This window comes from Rhinolophus sinicus, chromosome 3 (assembly GCF_057876585.1).
Source record: "Rhinolophus sinicus isolate RSI-liver-muscle chromosome 3, RSI-T2T, whole genome shotgun sequence".
Taxonomy (NCBI): domain Eukaryota; kingdom Metazoa; phylum Chordata; class Mammalia; order Chiroptera; family Rhinolophidae; genus Rhinolophus; species Rhinolophus sinicus.
The window spans coordinates 156,900,903-156,925,673 of record NC_142503.1 but is presented as its reverse complement, the minus strand read 5'-3'; the positions used below and the strand labels follow the sequence as shown (position 1 = coordinate 156,925,673).

Below are 24,771 nucleotides of genomic sequence, written 5' to 3'. Positions count from 1 at the left end.
CTAGAATTCAAAATCTTGTTTTGATGCTAATCTGGTGAAAATAATTTGCTGAAAATTAGAGAGAGCCTCTTTAACACTGTATATAAGGTATTAGAAGTTTTCTTGTATCAGTGCAACTTTTGCTTTTCTTAAAAGCATTAACACTAGATTATTTTTCATTCCCTTGTATTTATACTCATACAATTCAGTAATTATTCAATTGAATTTTCAGAAAAAGTAATTACCTACCTATAAATTAAAATAAACCTGGTGGGTTGTTGTTGTTTTTTTTTGGGGGGGGGGGTTGTGGGATTTTTTATTTTTTTTTTAATATCATTTAGACATTCTGAGTCAGTGATCTTTGTATAAATGTTCTGTTATGAATTTCCTGCAGATTTTTCTTCTTTAGTGCTTAGCTGGAACTCACACTTTTCACCTAGAAAGGTCATGGATGTATATAAAGAGTGTCTGGTTTGTCTGTGTCTTTTTGAACCCAGATAGTAGTATGAATGTATGGAGTTACTTTTGACTGCAATGTGGATCCAAAAATACATTATTTTGAGATTATCTCTTTCTTACATTAGTAAAGATAGGGAGATCTAACAAAATAATGCTTTCAATTGAAAGTTAACCAGAAAAATTGCTGAAAATAAATCCAAATATTAATGTGTTGCTCCTAATTCCAGTTCTCACTAAAGAAGTTTATGATAAACAGCATAGGGGTATTTTTCTTTGTGTTTTTTTTCCTAGGTGGCCAGTCTGATCTTGGATATAATTCATTATCTAAGGATGAAGTTAGAAGAGGGGATACATCTACTGAGGACATTCAAGAAGAAAAAGATAAGAAAGGAAGTGATTCTAGTTCCTGTAGGTATTAAGTTGATATTGTATAAAATTATGAACTTATATTAACAGAAAATACAAGTGACTTTAAGTATAAAAGTGTTAATTTTATTTTCTACTTTCCCATTATAACTCCTCTTTCCTCCCATTACAGCCCCCTCCACCACCTAACATTCCAACATACAAATCTTCATGTATGAAGTATATAATCCCAGTGGCACAACCACTCTCCAATCAGATACAGCCCTTCTTGTAGTAGAAATGTATATTTCTTCAAACAGTGGCTCTTTCTGAGGCTGAGTTAATGATCTGTGACTTACATTTCCCCCCTTGCCTCTTCCCATCAAAAACAGTGTTTCACAACCAAAGAAGAAATATAAAATTTATGCATAGGTCTCATGTATCACCAGTACTTCGTAATTTGATACACACCTTGAGGCCTCAAATCACTTATTGATAAGTGGAATCACTTATTTCTGATTGATAAATAGAAAAGAGGTGTTCAACATTTTGAGATATCACCTATTTTGAGATAGAAATATTTTGAAATAAAAACTACTTCTTTTTATGCATCTTATGATGTGTATAGATTTCATCTTATTAATTTCATTTTAATCTTTACAGTGTCAGAGGGTGAGAGTGCAAAAGGAAGTGCTGATTGTCTTCCTAAGCTCCATTACCAAAGTTCTTCCAGTATAGTTCGCCTCAGTGGTACAAATAATAACAGTGCTGATAAAATATCAGGAGCAAACACAGGTAAGTTGAATAGTATGCATATACCTCTGTTATGTGCAGAATAACTTGTGTCTGTATTTCTAGCGAATTTTTTTTAAGTCTTAATTTTCCAGGGTTATTTTTTTATATATTTGGTATGGTTTAGTAGCTTGACTTCTATGTTTTATAATATACTTTGTTCAAGCTTTTATTATAACGAAGTATAGGGACAAACTTACGAGCTACATCCTATCTTTTGAGTTTGGACTGTTGGGACCTTTTGGAAGGAGGAACTGGGAGCAATTGAGATGATCAGTCTGAGAGAACCACATACCTAGCCAGTTTTTAAATGAAGCATATGGTTCCTTAGTCTTCATATTGCTTCCCCCCCCCCCTTAGAGGCAAAAGGATAATCCTTCAGTTAGTTTAGTAGCAGTGCCTAATATTTTTTTTCTTTTCAAAGTGCTTTTTATATGTTATTTTATTTTTATTAATACAGCAATGCTTGTATTAGTAAGAGGTGATATTAGCACTGTTTTAAAGATGAGAAAACTAAGGTGTAATCTGACTGTTGGCAGGTCACATAAGTTATCAACTAGTTAATGGAAAAGTCAGTTTAGGATCTGGGATAATACTTGGTCTCACATTTTTCATCAGACCATTTGTGAAGGGTTAAACAGACCTAAGATTCACAATTTCTAGTGTTAGTAGTCTGATCACATAATTACATTATTTCATTTTTGTATTAGCTCAATTCTGTATCATGTTACGATCTAAACAAATATTGAAGGACTTGTGCTTTCAAGGCTAAAATATCTCTGTTTGTAAATGGCCTTGCTGCAATGATGTTTATTTTTCTGCAGCATAGTTAGATATGCCTCTAGCTCAGGGGCAGTCAAACTATGACCCATGTGCCAAATTGGGCCTGCAGCCTTTTTTTTGTACAGGCCCACAAGCTAGGAATGGGTTTTCAAACAGTTGGGGGAAAAAATCAAAAGAATAATATTTTGGGACATACAAAAATTATATGAAATTCAAACTTCAGTGTTCATAAACAAAGGTTTATTGGAACACAGCCATGCTCATTCATTTACGTATTGTCTATGGCTGCTTTTGCACTACAAAATTAAATGATCTATAACTGTCTTACTTTGCATTTCTTTATTTAATAACTATTATAGCTTAAACATTAAGGTTTTTTTTCTTTGGTATCATTGAATTGCTTCACAACCATTTAGTCCTTCCTAATCATTGTCTAATTATAACCCTTAATATTAGGTTGGTGCAAAAGTAATGGCAGTTTAAAAGGCTAAAAATAATTGCAAAAACCGCCATTACTTTTGCACCAACCTATTATCTTGTTTTTGGTGGTCTTTGCCTTATTGTTCTTTCATTACTGTCTCTTCATGCTTGCCTTTTCGTAAAATCTGCCTTTATGAACTTTCTATTTTAATATGATTGTAAACAGAGTAATCATCTGACTCATCTAGCTTTTGGTTACTCTCTATGCTTAACAGGCCAACTTTTTAAAGCCTGTAATAAGCCTGTAATAGGTGTCCCAAGTGTGAATTACACTTGTTAGTTTATCCTTAAGATTTTGGGGGTTTTTTGTGTGTTTTTTTATTTTATTTTATTTTATTTTATTTGGGGAGGGGAACAGGACTTTATTGGGGAACAGTGTGTACTTCCAGGACTTTTTTTTTTTTCCAAGTCAAGTTGTCCTGTCAATCTTAGTTGTAGAGGGTGCCGTTCAGCTTCATGTTGTCCTTTCAGTCTTAGTTGTGGAGGGCGCAGCTCAGCTGCAGGTCTAGTTGCCATTGCTAGTTGCAGGGGCACAGCCCACCATCCCTTGTGGGAGTCGAACTGGCAACCTTGTGGTTGAGAGGACGCGCTCCAACCAACTGAGCCATCCAGGAGCTCAGCAGCAGCTCAGCTCAAGGTGCAGTGTTCAATTTTAATTGCAGGGGGCAGAGCCCACCCTTGTGGTTGAGAGCCCACTGGCCCATGTGGGAATCGAACCAGCAGCCTTTGGAGTTAGAAGCACGGAGCTCCAATAGCCTGAGCCATCGGGCCGGCCCTATCCTTAAGATTTTTGTCTTGAAAACTTTCCCATCTGTTAAGTACTATGGGTTTATTACTGCTGCCAAAGACTATATATGGAATTTATAGGAATACTTATTTTTCAATAACACGTTTCTTATATACTAGTACATGCTGTGATTCAAAGGATTTTTCAGGTTTGTTTATATTTTGCAGATACATATACATATACATATATACATACAACAGCTTTTAAAAGATATGGGAGTAAAATAACCAGAGATGTTTTAATGTTTGATTGGATACTGAAATAAAATCATTACCCTGTAGTTACTTCATGATTATCTTGAGAATTTAACATTTTGATAAATGAATGTGGAATTACTGAGAGTTAAACCACAAGAAAATTTACTCTGAAATAGGAAAACATACTCTGAAATGTTTTCCTAAGCTTAGTTCTGGTTTTAGTATGTTTTAACTCCTTATCTTTAGCTACCATATTTAGCTATAATATTTCATATTATACTATATTATACTATGTTATATTATGGGTTTGTATTTGTGGCAGTTGTTTCCAGCAGACAATATTCATTAAGTAATTATTTTTTGAGATCCTACTTCGTGCTACCATATGCCAGGTGCTACTGGGGATATAATAAGGCACGAAAAAGAAACATGGTCCCTGCCTTCATAGAGAAGACAGGTGAGAGGGATAGGAAAATATTAATCAGAGAATCAAGTAAATATAAAAATGCTCTGAGATTAAATACTATGAAGAAGGGCTGTAAATTGCCACAAGAACATATAATAGAGAGACATGACCTGGGTTTGGGTGAACATTGGTCAGGGAAGGCTTCCTTGAGAATATGGTTTTGAGCTTAGATCTGAAGGGTGAGTAGAAAACAAATGATAGGAGTTGCAAAGAAGGAACTGAGAGGAGACATTCCAAGCAGAGGGAAGCAGTATGCAAAAGGCTGTGTGGTGAGCATGCTCAAAGAGCTGAAAAAGGGCTAATATATATCAGCTAGCAGTATAGTCTGTCAGTATACCAGGAATTCCTATACCAGGAGTTCTTTCATCTTTAAGAATATGATTAACAGTGACTTAACAAGTCAAGGTTTTTTTTCCTCAGATAAGAAATTCAAAGGTAAACAATTGCTCAGGATGTTGGTTCAGGGGCTTTGCCATCAGTTCTCTGTACCTAACCATGACTATAATGTGGCAACCTAGGCCATCACTCACCTGTGCAAGGCAGGAAGAATCAGGAAGGGGACCACTAGCCCATTTACCCCCTTACCAGAAAAGCAGAAGTTTCTCCGGAAGCCCTCGGGAACTATCACTTCAATATCACTCCACAGAATTATGTCACAGTCACCTGGCCCAAGGAGGTTAAATAGTTTGCAGCCTCTGTGTTAAAGGCACACAGCTACCAGCCTAATCTGGTGGAGGTTAGCATGCATATAAAGTTAGAATCAGACAAACTTTTCTGTAAATGCCAGATAGTAAATATTTCAGGCCTTGCAGGACACACAACAGTCTCTACTGTCTATTATTCATGTGTGTGTGATTTTTACAACCCTTTAAAAATGTAAAAAAACATTTGAGACTGTACAGAAACAATTCACAGGCCGAATTTGGCTCATAGATGTAGTTTGTCAATGCCTGGTATAATTTGATAACCAGCTTTATTTGTCTTCAGGACATAACATAGTTCTGACTACAAAGGAAGCCTTGCACATCTATTTAAATGCTATCCCAGAGTATTATCTTTGAGTTATAAGATTTCTCCAAGTCTTTGATAATATTTGGCCTGTTGAACAGAAAGTTTCCCAGAATATCAGAAGAAAGCGTATTCTTAGTTTCTTATGTACTTAATCATAAGCTAATAATAGAAAAAAAAGAATAAACTTTATCTCTCTGCTATATTGTTTTCCTTGCTAATGGTACAGGTTTATTAAATAATATTAGTTTGTAGGCTTTTATGGTTTCTAGTATTCCCTTTTTATCTCCTATCCTGTTATCTGAATGCTTTACATGGCAGGAAAAAAGGTACATTTTTAGTAATTGCATAGTTATAGAGAGCTCATTCTGTTGAATAAAGCATGTAAAAAGAATAGTTGGCAATACCACACCTAGACTAATGCTTTAGAAGACTCCCACATAATAAGGACAATTAAAGTGATCGGAAATCTAGAGTGCTGCTTTCAGCATTGGTACCTAAGTAATTTGGTAAGAAGCAGTGAATAATGTTTCTGGTTGTTCTCATTTGACTGGTCTAAACTTGCAATCAATATGTAAAGCAAAGACAAAATTGTTTAGCCACATCTATAGTAATAAGGATTTGGAGTTTTTTAAAAATACTTTCTATTTATGGATAAAGCTAACATAGCTGCATTTTATTTGGTTTGGTGTAGTGTTTTTGGTTTTGGTTTTCATTTTTATAAGCAGAAGACCCAGAATCTTAAGGTCACCTAACACAACCACAACTGTATAACCATTGTTATTTAATCAATTTAGTGGCATTAACATGAATTTATTATTATTAAATATACCCAGGATAAATATTAATTTTAATTTATAAGTTTAAAAAGCTAGTCAAATCTGAATTTAAATTCCAGTTCTATCATTTCAGGACTGGGTAACTTTGGGCTAGATAATGAATGTCTCTGAGTGTCAGTTTTTTCTCTGTTGGAATAATTATGGTAGATAATGTAAGTAAAGTGCCTAGTATAGTATTGTCAAATAGCAGGCACCTGATTAGTGCTTTCTATCATCATGTTCATTACTAGTATTTCAGTTATTTAAGACAACTTATATTCGCACATTACATTTTTCATGGCTAAAAACACTTTTCTTGTTTTTCAGAGAGCACAGCTGAGTCACTCTTCATATCATCTTTTGAGGCTACAAATGAAACAGGAAACATTCGAAGTAGATGCTTCAGGAAAAGACATAAAAGTGACAATGAACCTAATTTGCAGCAGCAAATGTCCTGGGGAAATAGAAATCGTGACCTTAGTGGAGGAGTAGTGATGGGACTTAGACTCAATAGAATTAACCAGGAAGCAAACCCTGGAGATATGGTTGAAAAATTAGGAGCTGATGCAAAAATTCTTTCACATGTTATTTCAAAAAGCACAAGACCAAATACTCTTGATATTGGAAGGCCATCTGTAAGAGCAAAAAGAGACAGTCTAGAAAAGGAATCTAGTGATGATGATACACCTTTTGATGGTTCTAACTGTTTATCAGAAAAAGTGGATTCTCCAGTTATTTTTGACTTAGAAGATTTAGACAATGAAACCAATGGGTCAAAAGTGGGATATGTTACACGAAATCACAAGAGGATTCAACGTATGAACAGCATCTCCGTAAAACCTTTTGAAAAAACTGATGTGGCAACAGGATTTGATCCCCTCTCTCTTTTGGTTGCTGAGAGTGAGCAGCAGCAAAAAGAGGAGGAAGAAGAGGATGAAGATGATAGCAAAAGCATCCCAACACCGTCTGCTAGGCGTGATTTAGCTGAAGAAATTGTGATGTATATGAATAACATGACCAGTCCTTTGACAAGTCGGACACCAAGCATTGATTTACAACGGGCATGTGATGATAAATTAACCAACAAGAAAAGCCCAACATTGGTCAAGGCATGTAGAAGATCGAGCCTGCCTCCTAATTCTCCTCGGCCAATGAGACTTACCAAATCTAAAAGTTATACAAAAAGTGAAGACAGACCGAGGGATAGACTCTGGTCTTCCCCAGCCTTCTCACCTACTTGCCCATTTAGGGAAGAATCTCAAGATGCATTAACTCATTCATCATCGTCATTTAATTTAGATACACTACTAGTACCTAAACTAGATATTCTAAGGAACAGTATGTTCACTGCTGGGAAAGGAGTTGCAGAGAAAGCAAGCAAATGGTATTCAAGGTTCACCATGTATACCACATCGTCTAAGGTAAGTTTTGTTAATATTTTCTATTTTTCCTTTTCTCCTCCTCCACTGCCAAAAGTTCCTTACTTTAAAGATGCCTGTTTTTACCATTCTCCTTAAATACAGCTTTACAAAAAAGACTCTTGCTTAAGGTTTGTAAGTGTCAAGAATTTAAACTTCGATAAAAACTTCAAAAGGAAAGAAAATTCACTAACTAAAGTTATGTTTATAATTCAGTTTTGAAAGAAAGTGATTTGAAGATAGATGAAAATTAGTGTTATATGAAAATGCTTATTGAGCTTCATTATTTCCTTCAAAATGCAGATTTTTCTTCAGATACAGTGTCCAGTGTGCCTTCAATAATTACCAGCCAGACATAGGATTCCTCCTGCTGGTTAGGATGGAGTAGCTTTTGATAGAGCTACATACTTCCTAAGAGAAAAAGCTAGATGAAAATGAAAATACAGAAAGTAGATGTTAAAAGTCTGCAGAAAACTGCTAAAGCAACTAGAAAGTAGAGGGGCAAGATTCTAGAGAGAGAAGAGTTGCAGAGGTGAGCTCAAGTTCTGTAGCTACTTTTTCCCTGAGGACATTTGCTTATTCTGAGCACAGAGCAAGAGGTTGCAAATCCAGGTTTTGCCTTATAAGAGAACTGTGGAGAGGTAAGGGGGCCAGCAGAGCTTTTAGTATCTTATAGAGCTGGAAAGAAAATTGGAGACTTTGGGGTCCTCAGATACACAATTTTTTTCCTTCAAGACATTTTCTACATGCTGATACTGCATGAGAAAGAGGATAGAAAGATAAGCAGAAAGTCTCTAACAGACAAGAGTTCTCTGAAGTTTCATGGTACCGGGAATACAATAACTAGAGTTCATGAGCTGCTGGGCAAGGGGCTGGGGACGGTGGTGAACACACCAGGCACCTAGCTGGAAATTCTGCCCAACTCTGCCTTAGGAACATTGGCAAACTGGATGTGACTGAGCCTGACCAAAACTGCAACCTAGGCTTGACTCAGCTCCATCTATGGTTAGCTTAAAATAATCAGCCTTTATCCAAAAGAGGAAATAGTATACCCTTTTTGGAAAAATAGAACATTATCTGGAGTCCTTCCAATTTTTACATATTTTTTAAATTGTATGTAATTTTTAAATATATTTTTTATATTCTACACAATTTTTATTTTGTATTTTATACAATTTTTTTATATTCTGTCATTCAATTAAAAACAGCTATATCAAGAAACAGGACTATAACTAGAAAAAGAAAAGATGGTGGAAACAGATCTTTAGGTGATGCAAATATTTGAATTAGCCAGGGATTTTGAAATAATTATAACATTGTCAAGAAAATAGAGGAAAAGGTGAAAAATAGCTACAAAGAAGGAAAATTTCACCAGATAATTATATATTTTAAAAAATAAAGTGTAAATTCTAAAACTCAAAAGGATACAAAATTAAGAATGCAATAGTTGCATTTAAGAGCAGACAAAAACACATAAAAAGAAAGGTCAGTAAACTAGATGAAAGTTAGTAGAAAATACATACATCGAAGCAAAGACAGGGAAAAACTGGAAAATACAAAAAAGAATGTAGGGTTTAGTGAAAATGCGTAGCATTGATGTAATTGAATTCCAGAGGAAGAGAAAATGAGGTATTCAAATGAACATTTAAAAAGCTAATTGCCGGGCTAACCTCGTGGCCCAGGTGGTTGGAGCGCAGTGCTCCTAACGCCGAGGTCGCTGGTTCCATTCCCACATGGGCCAGTGAGCTGCTCCCTCTACCACTAAGAGAGTGAATAATGTCTCTCCCTGGAGCTAGGCTGCTGTGAGCAGCCAGAGGTTGGCGTGAGCTGACTGCCTTAGCCAGTTTGAACTGGAGTGGGGTGGGGAAGCGGACAAAGGGGGGGAAAAAAGCTAATTGCCAAGAATTTTCCAAAAGAAAATTAATGAAAGATGTCAGTTCACATATTTAGAATATCTACAAATGTCAAGCAGAATAAATACAAAGAAAATCATACTTAGGCATCTAATGTTAAAGTAGATGAAAATGAAATACAAAGAGAAATCTTAAAAGGAGCCAGATAAAAGAGATATACCATGTTTTGCCCTGTATAATGCACTCCTTTGTATAATATGCATCCACGTTTTTGGCCCAAACTTTCAGGGGAAAAAAAATCTTTCATTTTAATTTTTCAATTCAAATTTTTATTTGTTTAAATTTAGGTACTTGTTTTTTGTATTATAAAGGAATTTTAACATTTATTTTTTAATATGTTATGATACAAGAAATTTTATGTAACAGATAATGACAAAACACAAGAACAGATATAAGTACAAGAAATTTTATGTACTGGTAACAAATTTACGATATTTACACGTTGTAAAAGGCCAAGAACTCTTCATCATGGCATATACGTCCTAAATTCAACAAAACCAATTATCGTATTCCAGGGTATTATTTTGCATTCGGATATTGTTATTGATTTATTTTAACTCATAAGCATAAATAAAAAAATTAAAAACATTTGTGAGTATATAGATACAGAATTAGTACTGTGCATGTTTAATGCACATCCTTATTTTTCCCTCACAAATTTGGGCAAAAAAAGCACGCATTATATACGGCAAAATACGGTATTACTTTCAAAGGAGCAACAATAAAAAACCTACAGTTGTCTTTTGAACAGAAACTATGATGTCAGAATACACTGGAAAGACATCTTTAGAGTTCTGAAAGAAAATGACTGCCAACTTATTTTTCTATATCCAGCAAAAATATTCTTTAAAAATTAGGGTGAGAGTTCTAGTTCCACTATAGTAACATAAGGCCACAACGCCCATCCCTCCCACTGATTACAGCTAAAAACTCCAGACAAAATACAAAAACAACAACTTTCTAAAGATTCTGAAAAATGAAAGCAGGCCGACTATGAGAAGGGACCCACACAAAGATGAATTTTCCATTTTGTTTTTCTCATTCATCTTTGGCCCAAGAGCAGATCACAGTGTGGCATGGCAACTCTGGCAGCTAAAGAGAAACCCATACTTCAAAAGAAAACCCATATTTCCTGGGCAGAGGAACCAGGGAAGAGGGCCTCTGTGGGCTGGAAAGTTTGAGGGGAATCCAAGAGAAGGGGATTCCCTTATTCTGTGTGTGGACCACATAAGTCTCAAGTATCAAAACGCAAAGTACAATCTGAAATAACTCTGTTGACTGCTTGCTAAAACAAAAGCATCAATGTTCTGCAAGAGATTAAAACAGTACCCAGACTATACAACATTCACAGTGTCTAAAATAAAATCCAAAATTAGTTGGTATATAAAGAGTCACAAAAATATGACCCAATTCTCAAGGGAAAGATAACCCTGAGATCACCCTGGTGTTGGAATTATCAGACACTGTAAAGCAGCTATTATAACTAGATTCCCCGAGGGAAAGAAAAACACATTTCAAATAAATGAAAAGAAGGGAATTTTAAGCAAGAAATAGAAATTATTTTTAAAATGTATAACTAAAAAAAAATGTATAACTATAAAATACACTTAAACTCATTGGATGAATTCAATAGTAGAATGGAGATGACAGAGGATAGTCAGTGAACTTGAAGATCAAGTAGTATTAATAGAAACTATCCAATTGAAAGAACAGAGAAAACTTTTTTATACAAATGAATATGGTAATAACTACGTATAGTACCAGGTGAGTACTAGACTGGTCAGGGGGATCACTTTATAAATTATGTAAATGTCTAACCACTATGCTGAAATTAATATAAAATAATATTGAATGTCAACTGTAATTGAAAAAATTTTTAAAGGTAGGGGGAAGGTGAAGGGGAATAAAAGGTTCAGATTTCCAAGTAGGAAACAAGTCATGGGTATGTAATGTACAGCGTAGGGAATATAGTCAATAATATTGTGATAGTGTTATATGATGTCAGATGGTTAGTAGACTTATGGTGATCACTTCTTCAGGTATATAAAGGTTGAATAACTGTGGGGTACACCTGAAACTAATATAATATTACATGTTAGCTATACTTTAATAAAAATCTTTAAAAAAAATGAACAGTACCTCAGAGATTTTGGGGACAGTATCAAAAGGTATAACATACAATTGGAGTTCCAAAAGAATTGGAGAAAGAGATTGTGGTAGAAAATATATTTGAAGAAATAATGGCTGAAACTTACTAAATTTGGTAAAAGATTTATAGTTACAGGTATAAGAGACTCAGTAAACTATAGACAGGATAAGTTCAGAGAAAACTAAACCTACGTACAAATAAGGAAACTGCTAAAAACCAAAGAGATCCATCTGCTAATAAGAAAATGATTACTGGAAAAAGAAAATAAGAATAAAAAATATCTTCAAAGCTGGTAAAGAAAAATGACACATTACCTACAGAGGAATAAGGATTTGAATGACCATGTAGTTTTCATCATAATCCTTGGAGGGAAGAATACAGTGGAATAACACCTTTAACGTGTTGAAAGAAAACACCTGTCAACAGCCCAGAATTCTGTATCCAGTGAAAATATTCTTCAGGGGTGAAGGTAAAATAAAAACATTTTCAGATAAAGGGAAAAAAATCATGGCTGGTAGACCTATAAGATGTGCTAAATGGAGTTCTTCAGGCAAAAGAAAAATGATATTCAAAGAAACCTGGATCTTAAAAATGAAGGAAGACCAAAATAGATGGTAAATTAATTACCATCTGATTAATATAAAAGACTACTTTTTTAACCTCTTAAATTGCTTAAAATACTTACAATTGTCTAAAATAAAAAATTATCTTACAGGATTTTTCAATATACAAGTATGTTCATGTTTTATAGTGGTAAAAGGACTCACCATACTGACATTTATTATACTTATTATATATGAAGTGATACTATACTATAAGGAGACTGTAAAGGATTAGGTATATATATATATATTGTAATCCTTCAAGCACCCACTTAAAAAATATGGGATGTAGCTAAAAAGCCAATAAAAATATTCTAATAATCTTAAAAATAGCTGAGCAACACACACACACACACACAAACACACACAACTAGAAAAAAGCAAGTTTTATCTGGGCAGTAGAATTACAGATATTAAAAAAAATTTTTTCTTCATGCAAAAATTTGTATCTACCAGATTTTCTTATGGATTACTGGTATAACCAGAAAAAAAATTTAACTCTGGTGTTCTCAAACATGAAAACTAGAAATATATGTCTTTGAAACCTGGATGATTGTGAAAAACAATAAAGTATAAACAAATGAAATTTTAAAAGAATAAAAGAATAATTCTAATGGTATCATCCTGGGCTGAGATTTGCAGGGAGGAAATGAACAATAAATGGAGATTTAAAGTCAGCAAGGTTAGCTTACTAACAGATGATTATTTTGATCTAACTGAAAAATGCTGTCTTAAAAATTGATCTCCAGATCACATGGTACCTTTTTTTTGGAACCTCCATATTGTTTTCCATAGTGACTGTACCAATTTATATCTCCACCAACAGTGCAGGAGAGTTCCCTTTTCTCCACATCTTTGCCTACACGTGTTATCTCTTATCTCTTTGATGGCAGCCATTCTATAATAACAGGCTTGAGGCAATATCTCATTGTGGTTTTGATTTGCATTTCCCTGATGACTAGTCCTGTTGAGGACCTTTTCATGTATCTGTTGGCCATTTGTCTTCTTTGAAAATATATTTACTCAAGTCCTTTGCCCATTTAAAAAATTTTTTTTTTCAATTATAGTTGATATTCAGTATTATTTTATATTAGTTACAGGTGTACAGCGTAGTGGCTAGACACTTATATAATTTATGAAGTGATCCCTCCGATTAGTCTAGTACCCACCTGACACCATACATAGTTGTTACAATACTATTGACCATATTCTCTGTGCTGTACTCTACATCCCCGTGACCACCTTACAACCACCAATAGGTTATCAAAAAAATGCCCGCACCCCCATGTTCATTGCAGCATTATTCACAACAGCCAAGACACGGAAACCACTAAGTGTCCCTCAACAGATGAATGGATAAAGAAGATAAAGATGTGGTATCTGTATAGAATGGAATATTATTCGGCCATTGGACGGAAATCCTGTCATTTGATGGTGTTATGCTAACTGAAATAAGTCAGACAAGCAGAACAAATACTGTATTTTATCACTTACATGTGGAATAAAAAAAAAGTGGAACTCATAGAAACCACAGATTGGAGGGTAGGGGAAATGGGGAGATGTTGGTCAAAGGGTATAAACGTCCAGTTACAAGAATAAGCTTTGGGAATCACAGCATTGTGATTATTGTTAACAAAATTGATTGTATACTTGAAAGTTGCTAAGACAGTAGTTATTAAATGTTCTCACCACAAAAAGAAATGGTAACTATATAATGAGTTCGAGGTGTCAGCTAATGCTATGGTGGTATTCATTTTGCATTATATAAGTGTACCAAATTAACACGTTATGCACTTAAACTTACACAGAGTTATATGACAATTATAGCTCAATAAGACTGGGGAGGAAATTGATCTCCAGCGTGTCCGTCCAAATCAGCACGCCCTTGTAAATTCGGTTGTTTTTTTCCTCTCGAAGTTATAATGTGATTAACTGATCATCTGAGTAATTAAGCATTTCCTCTGCCTTCGAAGTGACTTTTTAAATAGTAAGCTTTAAATATGAAGGAAAATAAGCTTATAATTATGTCCTTAGGATCAAAGTTCTGATCGTACCAGTCTTTCTTCAGTGGGAGCCCAGGATTCTGAATCTACCTCTTTAACAGATGAGGATGTCTGCCCTGAGTTGGAAGGAGCCACTTTCTCCCAAGAGAGCGGTGCCACCACAGGGACTAAGGGAATTGATTTCAGCAGAACAAGCCTAGAAAGTTCTGCCTCCTTAGAAGGTTTGTCTAAACAGTTCTGTCATGCCTCATTTGGTATGTGGTACCTTTACTTGTTTTATGTTTTAATTTTGTAAAAGATTTGCATGGCTCCAAAGTCAAAACAGTGAGAACTGGGACACTTTCAGAGGTCTAGCTTCTGTCCACCCCCTGCATCTTGTTTTCTCCCTGTCCCTAGAGGTAACCATATTTATTCATTTTGGTTTATTCTTCCATTGTTGCTTTAAAAAAAAAATAACTCTGTGTGTGTGTGTGTGTGTGTGTGTGTGTACACGCTTATTACCTCCCTGTCCTACCTCAAAAGGTAAAGTACTGTAAATACTGTCGTCCCACTCCTGGCTCTTTTCACTTGACAATATCCTGAAAATCATTGCATATCATCATATAACACTGTCCCTCATCCATTTTTACGGTTGTATAGTTCATCATGTGTCAGTATATTATTTTATTTTAACCACTGCTCTGTTGAGCTTCCAGCCTCTGACTATTACAAATAATGCTATGATGCATATATGTCATATTATATCTTTGCCAGGGTATTTTGAAAGATACTTCAAAATTCTTCCTTGAAGTGATATTGCCAAGTTCCCTTCCTCAGGGCTATACTATTTTGCATTCCCACTGGCAGTAGTTAAAAGTACCTATTTCCTCATGCCTTGTCAACAAAGTATGTTGACAAACTTTGGGATTTTTGTCATCTGATTGGTGAGAAATGTATTTCAGTTTGGTTTTTATTTATACTTATTAATTTAAGTTTTAATAGCTCTATTTATATTAGAGAATTAATCGGTTCTCTCTTATGTAAGTGACAGATACTTTTTCCAAGTTTGTCAAGTTTTGTGGAGTTTTTTTGGTTACACGTATTTCATTTTATGTCATCAAACCTATCAGTCTTTTTCCCTCTTGCTTCTGGATTTTGAGTCATTAGGAAAGATTTCCCCTTTCCTAGGTTCAACAGTATTTTCTTCTGATACTTCTCTGGTTTCTTTTGTAACATTTTTTGGGGTCAGCATGCTTTCTGTAAAGGGTCATATCATAAATATTTTAGATTTTGTGGGCCACCATGTACCTTTTTTTGTCACATATTCTTTTTTTTTTTAACAATGTTTTAAAATACATAAATGATTCTTAGCTTGTGGCTATACAAAAATAGATTTGACCCCTTATTTAGATTTTCAATCCATTGAGATTTATCCTGGTATATGATGTGAGGAATGGATGGATGTAATATTTTTTCATTTACACCTGTGCTATTTTAAAAAAGCTTTTGTGGAAATTTTCACACATTCACAAAAGTAGAAAGAATAGCACAATTAACCTCCATGTACTCTTCGCCCAACTTCAAGAATTATCAGCAAATGGCCAATCTTGTTTTATCTTTTCCTCTCTCCCCTCTGCTACCATATTTTTTCCTTCCCTAAAAAGTCTCAAACAACATAATTTTATTCATAAATACTTCAATATGTATCTCTAAAGTATAAAGACTTTAATGTTATATATTTTTAATTTCTTATTAAAATTATTTAATTTGTTTAATAAATTTATTTTTAATCTTATGTGTTATACATATAATGTGTCCACTTTTATATATGTAAATACATTTCATAAATGAGGACATCTGAGTAACCAGCACTCAGATCAAGAAACAGAATATTAACAGCATCCAAAACCTCCTCCTCTCATGCCCAGATCTACTAGTCACTACTCCCTTCATGGATAAACATTATCCTCTAACACTGTGTTAGCATGGCCGTTTTTAAACATTTTATAGATGCACACGGTATGTAACTTTCGTGATGCATTCACTTTTTTTAAAACATAAATGTAATTAATACCATTGTATTTTTTTAAATGTGACAACATGTATCATATAATATCTTAAATATTTATTAAGTTTAAATTTGCACGATTATCTCATAAAGCTGTTTTTATAGGTGGTTTGTTCAAATTGGGATCCAAACAAGGTCCACTTGTTGCTGTTGCTTGATTTGTCTATTAACTCCCTTTTGTCTTTGTTTCCTCTTTTTCTCCCCCACTTTGCCATATATTCATGAAGAAATCAGGTGATTAGCTCCCCTCCTCCTTTTTTTCAATATAATATACAAGAACAGTTTGTTGTGCTAAGCAAATAAAACTTACCCCACAACCTGATTCATAATTGTTAAAATGATTATTTATTCTGTGCTGATGATTAGTTGCAAAAGATGGGCTGCCCACATAAATGACTGAATTAGCCAAGGCAAATAGAAAGTATTAGAAAGCACCTTTGAACTAGCTTTAGCAGAGGAATTAAAGAAGGTTATTGGGGCGTCATCAAAAAACAAAACAAAACTGCAGTTCCCATCAGCTCCAAACATCTTTTTTTTTAATCTTGAATATTTTTTATTTTTATTATTTATTTTTTATTAGTTTCAGGTGTACAAAACAATGTAATAGACATTTATCATTTACATCCTTCACATAGTGATAACCCCCTCCCCCCATCTACTACCCCTCTGACATCACATACAGCCATTACATTTCCACTGTCTCTATTCCTAATGCTGTACTCCACTTCTTGTGTGTGTGTGTGTGTGTGTGTGTGTGTGTGTGTGTGTGTGTGTGTATATATATATATATATATATATATATATATGAAATTATAGTTGATATTCATTATTGTTCAGCTTCAGCTTCAGGTGTACAGTGCAGTGATCAGGCATCTACATCATCCCTGAGGTGGTCTCCCTAACGTCTTAAAGGATGGTGTGAGGCTTCAGCTCTCTCTGCGTCTCTGTATCTCTGCATGGCAGGGCCTAGGGCCAGTGGTAGCTCTGGAGCTGTCTTTCTTCCCTTTGTCCTTTATTTGCTGAAAGAATCAGGTCTTTCATTAGTCTGAATTATGCTGACTGCATCCCCATGGTGATGTTTAACATGTTTTCCTATCCTTTCTATTTCTTGTGAACTGGTAGTTTATACAATTCCTTTTTTTGACCTTTATATTTGTAAAAATACCAATGTTCATTCATAAAATATAGTAACTACCAGGAAACAAACGTATAGAGAAAGTACAGATTACCTCCGGTTTTACTAACAAGATATAACCACTGTCAATTGATTGGACCCCAGAACTCCCCTTTTGTTGTTGTTGTTGTTGTTGTTGTTATAAATACCTACTAATAAAGCATTGCTCTGAAGAATACACTTGGAAACTCTTCCTTAGTACTGAAGAGCAAGGTTACTGTACCAGATCCTAACAGATCCTTATATAGGGCAGAGAATTGACGGTAAATCTTTTCATGATTTGAAATAAGGTGAGCTACTTTATACTTTTTAGACCTTAGAATTAAACACCTTCTTGTATTTTAAACATAGGAAAATAGAAACAGCAAAACAGTAATTATAAACAAATGTAATGCCTTCTAGTCTGTACACACAATGCTCTTAATAAGTGAGTAATGACTGAACACACTTAGTATGTATGTTCAATAGAATTAGAACATATTTCCTCAGGTTTGTTCTCAGAACAAAAATTCATGCGTTGAAAAACATTTTTTATTTGTTTTTTAATTAGTTTTAATATTTTGAATAGAACAGTTTGACATTTTATCAGAGAATTTCTGAAAGTATAAGATTCTCATATATTTTCTCATTCATTTTAATGGTTTTGCTCTTTGTATTTTAATAATGAATAGGATCCCTGTCAAAGTTTGCCTTGCCTGGGAAATCAGAAGTGGCATCTTCCTGCAACACGAGTAACACAAATATCTTCCAGAACTATGCAATGGAGGTACAATTTTAATCAAAAGAGCTTCTTTATGTACTACTTTATAAAATGTACATTTATTAAGTGTTGGTGGTCTCAGAGTAATAAAAACTTAAATATATAGCATCTGAAAATTTCAGAATGTATTCTGGACCTGAACAAACTTAAAATATCTAGTATTTCAGATTAATGAAGTCATACTACTTTATTTAGAAAAGTTCCATGCTTCCTTTGAGATTTATCAACATACAAAAGCATTTTCATTTTCAATATTTATATTTATCCCTTATTATATGTATGTTCTCTTTGAATTTTTATTTCACATCTCAAACACAACCGATTTTGCTATGGAAGTACACTTTTTTGAAGAGGGGTACAGGGCGCAGTCTTGGCATATGTGTCATCTTTTTCCATGTTTCTCACTCTTGAATCAGTTTGATTTAAATATCTGCTGGATATGCTGCCATATCTCATCTTCTTACAATGAAAAACTTACACTTTTATACTTTAAAATTTTTTCCTAATTTTTTTGTAAAAATTACTCCCAAATACATTTGTGAGTGTTATTTCATGCTACTTTGCATAAATTTGGAAAGTAAAGTTTCATGCAGCTGAATAGTGAGTACTGATGTTGCAACTTACAAAGTTTCTGAGGACTTCAGGAATTTCTATATTTTATTAATGTAATGACAGCATTTATATTTATCTACAGCAGTACTTCTTAAACTATAGTGACAGACCAGGGTTTTTTTTATTTTCTTTTTTTTTGTTGTTACTGTTTTTATGTTGATCAGACACTTAAGATGTTTCAACAATGACAAAGTACTTAAAGTCTACTAAATCCTTTTCTCAATTTTTTTACTTATCTAACCACAAACCAGTAAGAATTTGTAGACCAGCACTGGTCTGGAGACCACACTTTGAGTAGCACAGGTCTATAATATGTGATTACAAAAACCTATTTTGAGTATTAACAAATTAATGCTTGGGTTTACTTTTCCATTAATAAAACTATGGCAGGTTTATAGTAATTATAATTTTTAAAATGCTCACTTAAATGAAAGTTTCCCTTTCGGGCAAAAAATTTGGAATAGCTGAAATAAAGATGAGTATCTTATCTAATGCACTGAATGTAATCCACTTTTTGTTTGTAACTTCTGAATCCTTCCGAGTTTTAGTTTTCCAATAGATTTATTAATCAAAATGGTTTTTTAATTCATAATATGCACTAACCAGCTTACGTTATACAGTGCCATTTTCTCCCACAGGTTCTCATCTCAAGTTGCTCTCGGTGTAAAACTTGTGATTGTCTTGTCCATGATGAGGAAATCATGGCTGGCTGGACAGCAGATGATTCAAATCTCAATACCACATGCCCGTTTTGTGGCAATCTTTTCTTGCCCTTCCTGAATATCGAAATAAGAGATTTAAGACGACCTGGAAGGTAACGATTTATGCTTTCTTCCCCCTTCGAATTTAAGAATCGTGTTTCCTAAAATAGCTGTTTTCTGAAATAGCTCCTTTGGTTCACATTACAGATACTTTTTGAAGTCAAGCCCATCTACAGAAAATATGCATTTTCCACCCTCCTTTTCCAGGCAAACAAGGCCGTCTTGTATCTCAGCATCAGCCTCTGGTCTTGATACATCTGTTATCTCTGTTCAAGGGGATTTTGATTTAAATAGGTAATTATGATTATGTGAAACTATGTTTTAACAATTTATATTACACAGTTTTTGATAATGACAAAAATGTGCTGACCATTTTAAAGTTTAAATTTCTATGATTCATAGTCTTAAATTCTTCTAATTAAAACAGTATTAAAATTCTCTAATAACCTAGATGTTTAAACAGTTACAGTTTATGCTTTATGAATCCCCAGGGTTTAAGCTGTATAATTCGTGTATGGTCATGTTTACTGGTATTTTAAAAGTAAAAATTCTGGAGAACACTAGAAGCTTATAATGAACACCTTTCTCTTATCTCTCTCTCTTCAGGAATTAAATCAGTACGAACTTCTATTTTGGAATATTTAATTTTCTACTTAGGAATATTTAATAATATAAGAAAACATTTGGAGCTGATAGAGGAACTGTAAAATTAAACTAAGACTATATAGTAAGCCTAATATAAGTAAATCTATGCTTAAAACAAAAGCAGAAATCACCTTCATTTCGGAGAAGTGCCAGATACACCATAGGTAGCTGGGCAGATGAAACCATATTGGTAACTGCATGTGCAGAAGAAAATCTGCATAGTACTGGCAGGTTAACATGACCTGTTTAATCCTAAATGCGTAGGCAGCAAAATTGCTAATCTGTGCGCCATCTTTCATCATGGGTCTGTTGTAACCCTTTCTCTGACTCTCTGCCACTGGCTTGTGAATAGTTGAGAATCTCTCTTCCCACTAGCTGAAGGAATAGTTTTCTCTGCTTTGTATCCTTTGGGCCTACAGTGGTTTCTGCTGTATAAAAGTTGTCTACTAAATGTTTTGAATAATTGAATGACTCTTGAATGTTTAAAGTTCACTGGATAAAAAGGAATTTTAACATGACTAGACTACTTAGAAATGTATCCTGTTTCCCAGCTGAAGCCTGAGTTCCTTTGATTTACTTTGTTATGTCTAGCTCTGCTGCTAAAGAGAAGAATATGGTCTTTCTAGATGAAATAATAAATCTAGACAGTGATATGCTGTTTTCTTTTTTCAATGCCCAAGCAAATCTAAAGCACTGGAAAATACATGTGCCCGAAGTAGAAGTATTCAGATCGCTGCTGATAGATCAAAAACAACTATGTCCAAATGTCCAATATTTCCGTTGTCCAGGAGTGTCAGTACTTATGGTCCCTTGGATAAAGAAGACATTGGGGGGCAGAAGCTCATTCCTACGGGCAGCCTGCCAACCACTTTACAAGGAGCTACGGTATGTATTTTGGTGGTGTTAAAAATTCAGACATTGATAATTTACATATGATTTTGTTCCCCTTGTCCTAAACAGCTGTATTGGCTTTAATTTTATTATTGTCAGGAAGAGTCTCTTGTCTCATAATACAATTATAGTACCTTTCTACTTATATGGAAATCATGGACAGGAATTTTTTTTTTTTCAATGACCACATCATCACTCTTGTATTTGCCATTTATGGTTTTTATTTATTCAACAGGAGTCTTTAGGATTAGAATGGCGCCTTCCAAGTCCAGATCCTGTCACTGTTCCATATCTTAGTCCTTTAGTGGTGTGGAAGGAACTTGAAAGTTTATTGGAAAACGAAGGCGATCATGCAATAACAGTGGCCGACTTTGTGGACCATCATCCAATTGTGTTTTGGAACCTGGTGTGGTATTTTAGGCGTCTTGACTTACCCAGTAACTTACCTGGATTGATTCTTTCTTCTGAGCATTGTAACAAGTATTCAAAGGTATGAGAATAAAAATTAAAAGGCAGTGCTACTGTCACCATTGTAATGTTTGCATATTCCCAATGACAAAAAACTTAATGTATTACAGAATTGTACACCTGAAATCTATGTAACTTTACTAACAATTGTCGCCCCAATAAACTTTAATTTTTTTAAAAAATTAATTTTTATGCTATTTTTAATAACCATCTGAATCATTAGCTCAATAAAATTGTTTTAGTTGCGTTTACAAATAGTTTTTCTTCTTACAATCGAGCATTAAGACAAAGTCATGTTTTTTTAGCTTTCTTGTAAAATTTACACATAATGGGCTTGCATTTTTGTGATAGCCTCAAGAATAAACTGCATGACTCTTATGAGAGGAGTTTGTGAGTTGGCCCCACTCATGTCTCATACCTCTTTCAAAAACAATTCATATTGCAGTCATGTGCTACCATTCTCTTCATGCCTTTACTTTGAATTTTTGCTTAACATTTAGGTAATCAGTTTATGTGTTCACTTGTATTTTTAATATGTTGCTCTATAAAAGCATTTTTACTTTTTTATATGCTATCACCACCACTAAAATGCAAAGCCTCTAAGTGCAGGAGGTGTGTCTTCTCCTTTCTTGTACTTCATGTCTGTGATTGTGCACATGCTTTGGATTTTCAGTATATGATGAATGAGTAACCAAAGGTTAACTCAGAGTTATCTGGGCCGCGGCCTCAGACTGATGTAGAATAGGGCCCCGGATTCATTTTTCTTGGATTCATCTGAACCAGTTGAGATTAGCCCGTGTGTCCCCCTTCTCACTGATCTCTGTCCTAAAACCTACTTTAGAGCAGAAATCACTTTACTTTAGAGATCATTAGATTCTCAACTCAGCCCATCTTCCTTCAGTCAATATAAAATGCGTACAAACCAGTCATTTTCTGTTCTCTTTTCTCTCTTGCATACACATATCCTAAAAAATAAGGATCTTTATAAAATATTTACAAAACATTATTATGTAAGGGTCATTAATGAATGTTTGTTCTTCAACACAGATTCCTCGCCACTGTATGTCTGAAGATAGTAAATATGTATTAATACAAATGTTATGGGACAATATGAAATTACATCAGGACCCGGGACAGCCCTTGTACATCCTCTGGAATGCCCACAGTAAGTGCTGTCATGGAATGTGGGCTTCGGACATAGGACTAATCTCTAATTATTTTAAATAGCCTAAACTAATGTATAACTGACTCTTATTTTGCTATACTACTTTTTGTCTTACAGGTCAAAATCGTACTCTTTTGTTTGAGAGTGAGTGTTTAAATTTCATGTTTTTAGAGTTACCTTCCATGGAGGTTAAGGGTTTTTTGGTTTTTATTTTTGGGTTTGTTTTTTTTTTTAAAGTAGTGCTATATATGTGCTGAAGGGGTTATGTTTTGTAGTTTTGCTTTTAGCATATTGCTTGTCCCAATTTCTTCTTTTTACCTATTGTTTTGTTTGTTTTCATCCTGGCTGCTGATATAGAACTTCTCCAGGGGCTGTATTAAGGAAAAATGTCTTTTCAGTTTTAGTCTTTAAGGCCACAAAAAAACTTTTTTTTAGGCCTATTTTTATCATTATTTGTCTTATTTTTTCCTTTTTTTTTTCTTTCTTCATTCTTAGATTTCTATTCCTTTATTTTTTGCCCTTAATTTATTTTTAGTGCTTTGCGACTTCTTTGATAGCTCTCAGTTGCTGCTGAATTACATTCTCCTTTCTACAAAGAACATTTTCCTTCATATGCCCTTTTGTTTTTTTTACAGCCCAAAAGTATCCAATGGTCCATTTATTGCAAAAAGGTGATAATTCGTTTAACCAGGAACTATTGAAAAATATGGTAAAAAGTATTAAAATGAATGATGTCTATGGACCAATGAGTCAGATTTTAGAGACACTGAATAAATGTCCTCATTTTAAAAGACAGAGGTAAGTCACTATCTTTAATGAATATATTGTTCCTCTACGCATGTTTATATTGTTTACTTAATAATTTGTTAGAATATCTTGTGCTTATATTAGCATAAAGTTTTTGTAGAGAATATATAGACTATATACATAGTAATATCTTCTCCACTCCTTTCCTCCCCCCAGGAGTTTATATAGAGAAATACTATTTCTCTCACTGGTGGCACTGGGAAGAGAAAACATTGATATAGGTAATTCAGCATAATATATAACATGTAATATTTACATATCATGGCATAGTTCTCAAAGTGTCTTTATATTGGTAGTCTTTATTGTTTTAATATTGTTATATTAGAAGAATCGTCTTTGGCTTTTTTTGATATAAATGTAAGAGATATTTTGATATTTTGGTAATGTTAGTGAAAATAATGATAAATAATAAAAGCTAACAGTAGAATTTCCATATGATGCAGCAGTTCCACTTCTGGATATGTACCCAAAAGAATAGAAAGCAGGGTCTTGAAGAGATATTTGCAGACCTATGTTCATATTCATAGCAGCATTACCCATCATAGATAAAATGTGGAAACAACCCAAGTGTCCATTGAAGTATGAGTGAATAAACAAAATGTGGTGTATACATACAATGGAATATTATTATTCAGTCTTAAAATTGAAGGAAATTCTGACATGTGCTACAACATGAATGAATCTTAAGGACATTATGTTAAGGGAAATAAGCCAGCCATAAAAAGACAAATACTGTGGAGTTCCACTTATGAGGTATTTAAAGTAGTCAAAAATCGTAGACATAAATAGAATGGTAGTTGGCAGGAGCTGGAGGAGGGGAGAATGGGGAATTATTGTTTAACGGGTATAGAGTTTCAGTTTTACAAAATGAAAAGCGTTCTGGAGCTGGATGGCTGTAATGGGTGCACCACTCTGTGAATGTGTATAGTACCCCTGAACTGTACAGTCAGACATGGGTAAGATGATCAATTTTATGTTATATGTTTTTTCCTGCAATTTTATAATTTGGGAAAAAAATCATTTAAAAAGTTGGCATCTTAAAGCTTTAAATTTCATTGGTCTGCGTAACATAGCTCTAAAATGCTATGGACTCTAAAACCCCTGATCCAGCTTTGAAATTCTGTGGTCCTTTAGTTGTTGGAAACAACCTAGAGACTCCCTCGTAACCTTCAGTTTTGCGGTTCTGTAGTATCACAAAACTTGATTGTTGTTAATATCAAATATAAATTTCTTTATGCCTTT

At 34.1% G+C, this 24,771-nt stretch overlaps 1 protein-coding gene across 12 annotated transcripts in view; it reads left to right on the top strand.

The window, feature by feature from the left end:
- DENND4A (DENN domain containing 4A) overlaps positions 1-24,771 on the top strand; it is a 100,296-nt gene that overhangs the window by 72,912 nt on the left and 2,613 nt on the right. For 8 of the 12 annotated variants that reach the window (XM_019725584.3, XM_074327531.2, XM_074327532.2 and 5 more), the window contains 13 exons: positions 730-846; positions 1,447-1,578; positions 6,442-7,535; positions 14,231-14,420; positions 18,092-18,186; positions 19,431-19,606; positions 19,701-19,847; positions 20,879-21,083; positions 21,325-21,579; positions 22,605-22,722; positions 22,840-22,866; positions 23,358-23,520; positions 23,686-23,750. In XM_019725584.3, the coding sequence (XP_019581143.3) occupies positions 730-846; positions 1,447-1,578; positions 6,442-7,535; positions 14,231-14,420; positions 18,092-18,186; positions 19,431-19,606; positions 19,701-19,847; positions 20,879-21,083; positions 21,325-21,579; positions 22,605-22,722; positions 22,840-22,866; positions 23,358-23,520; positions 23,686-23,750 (2,784 nt within the window). The remainder of the gene's footprint in view (positions 1-729; positions 847-1,446; positions 1,579-6,441; positions 7,536-14,230; positions 14,421-18,091; positions 18,187-19,430; positions 19,607-19,700; positions 19,848-20,878; positions 21,084-21,324; positions 21,580-22,604; positions 22,723-22,839; positions 22,867-23,357; positions 23,521-23,685; positions 23,751-24,771) is intronic. The other 4 variants (XM_019725588.3, XM_019725587.3, XM_019725590.3 and 1 more) reach the window with 2 other exon arrangements.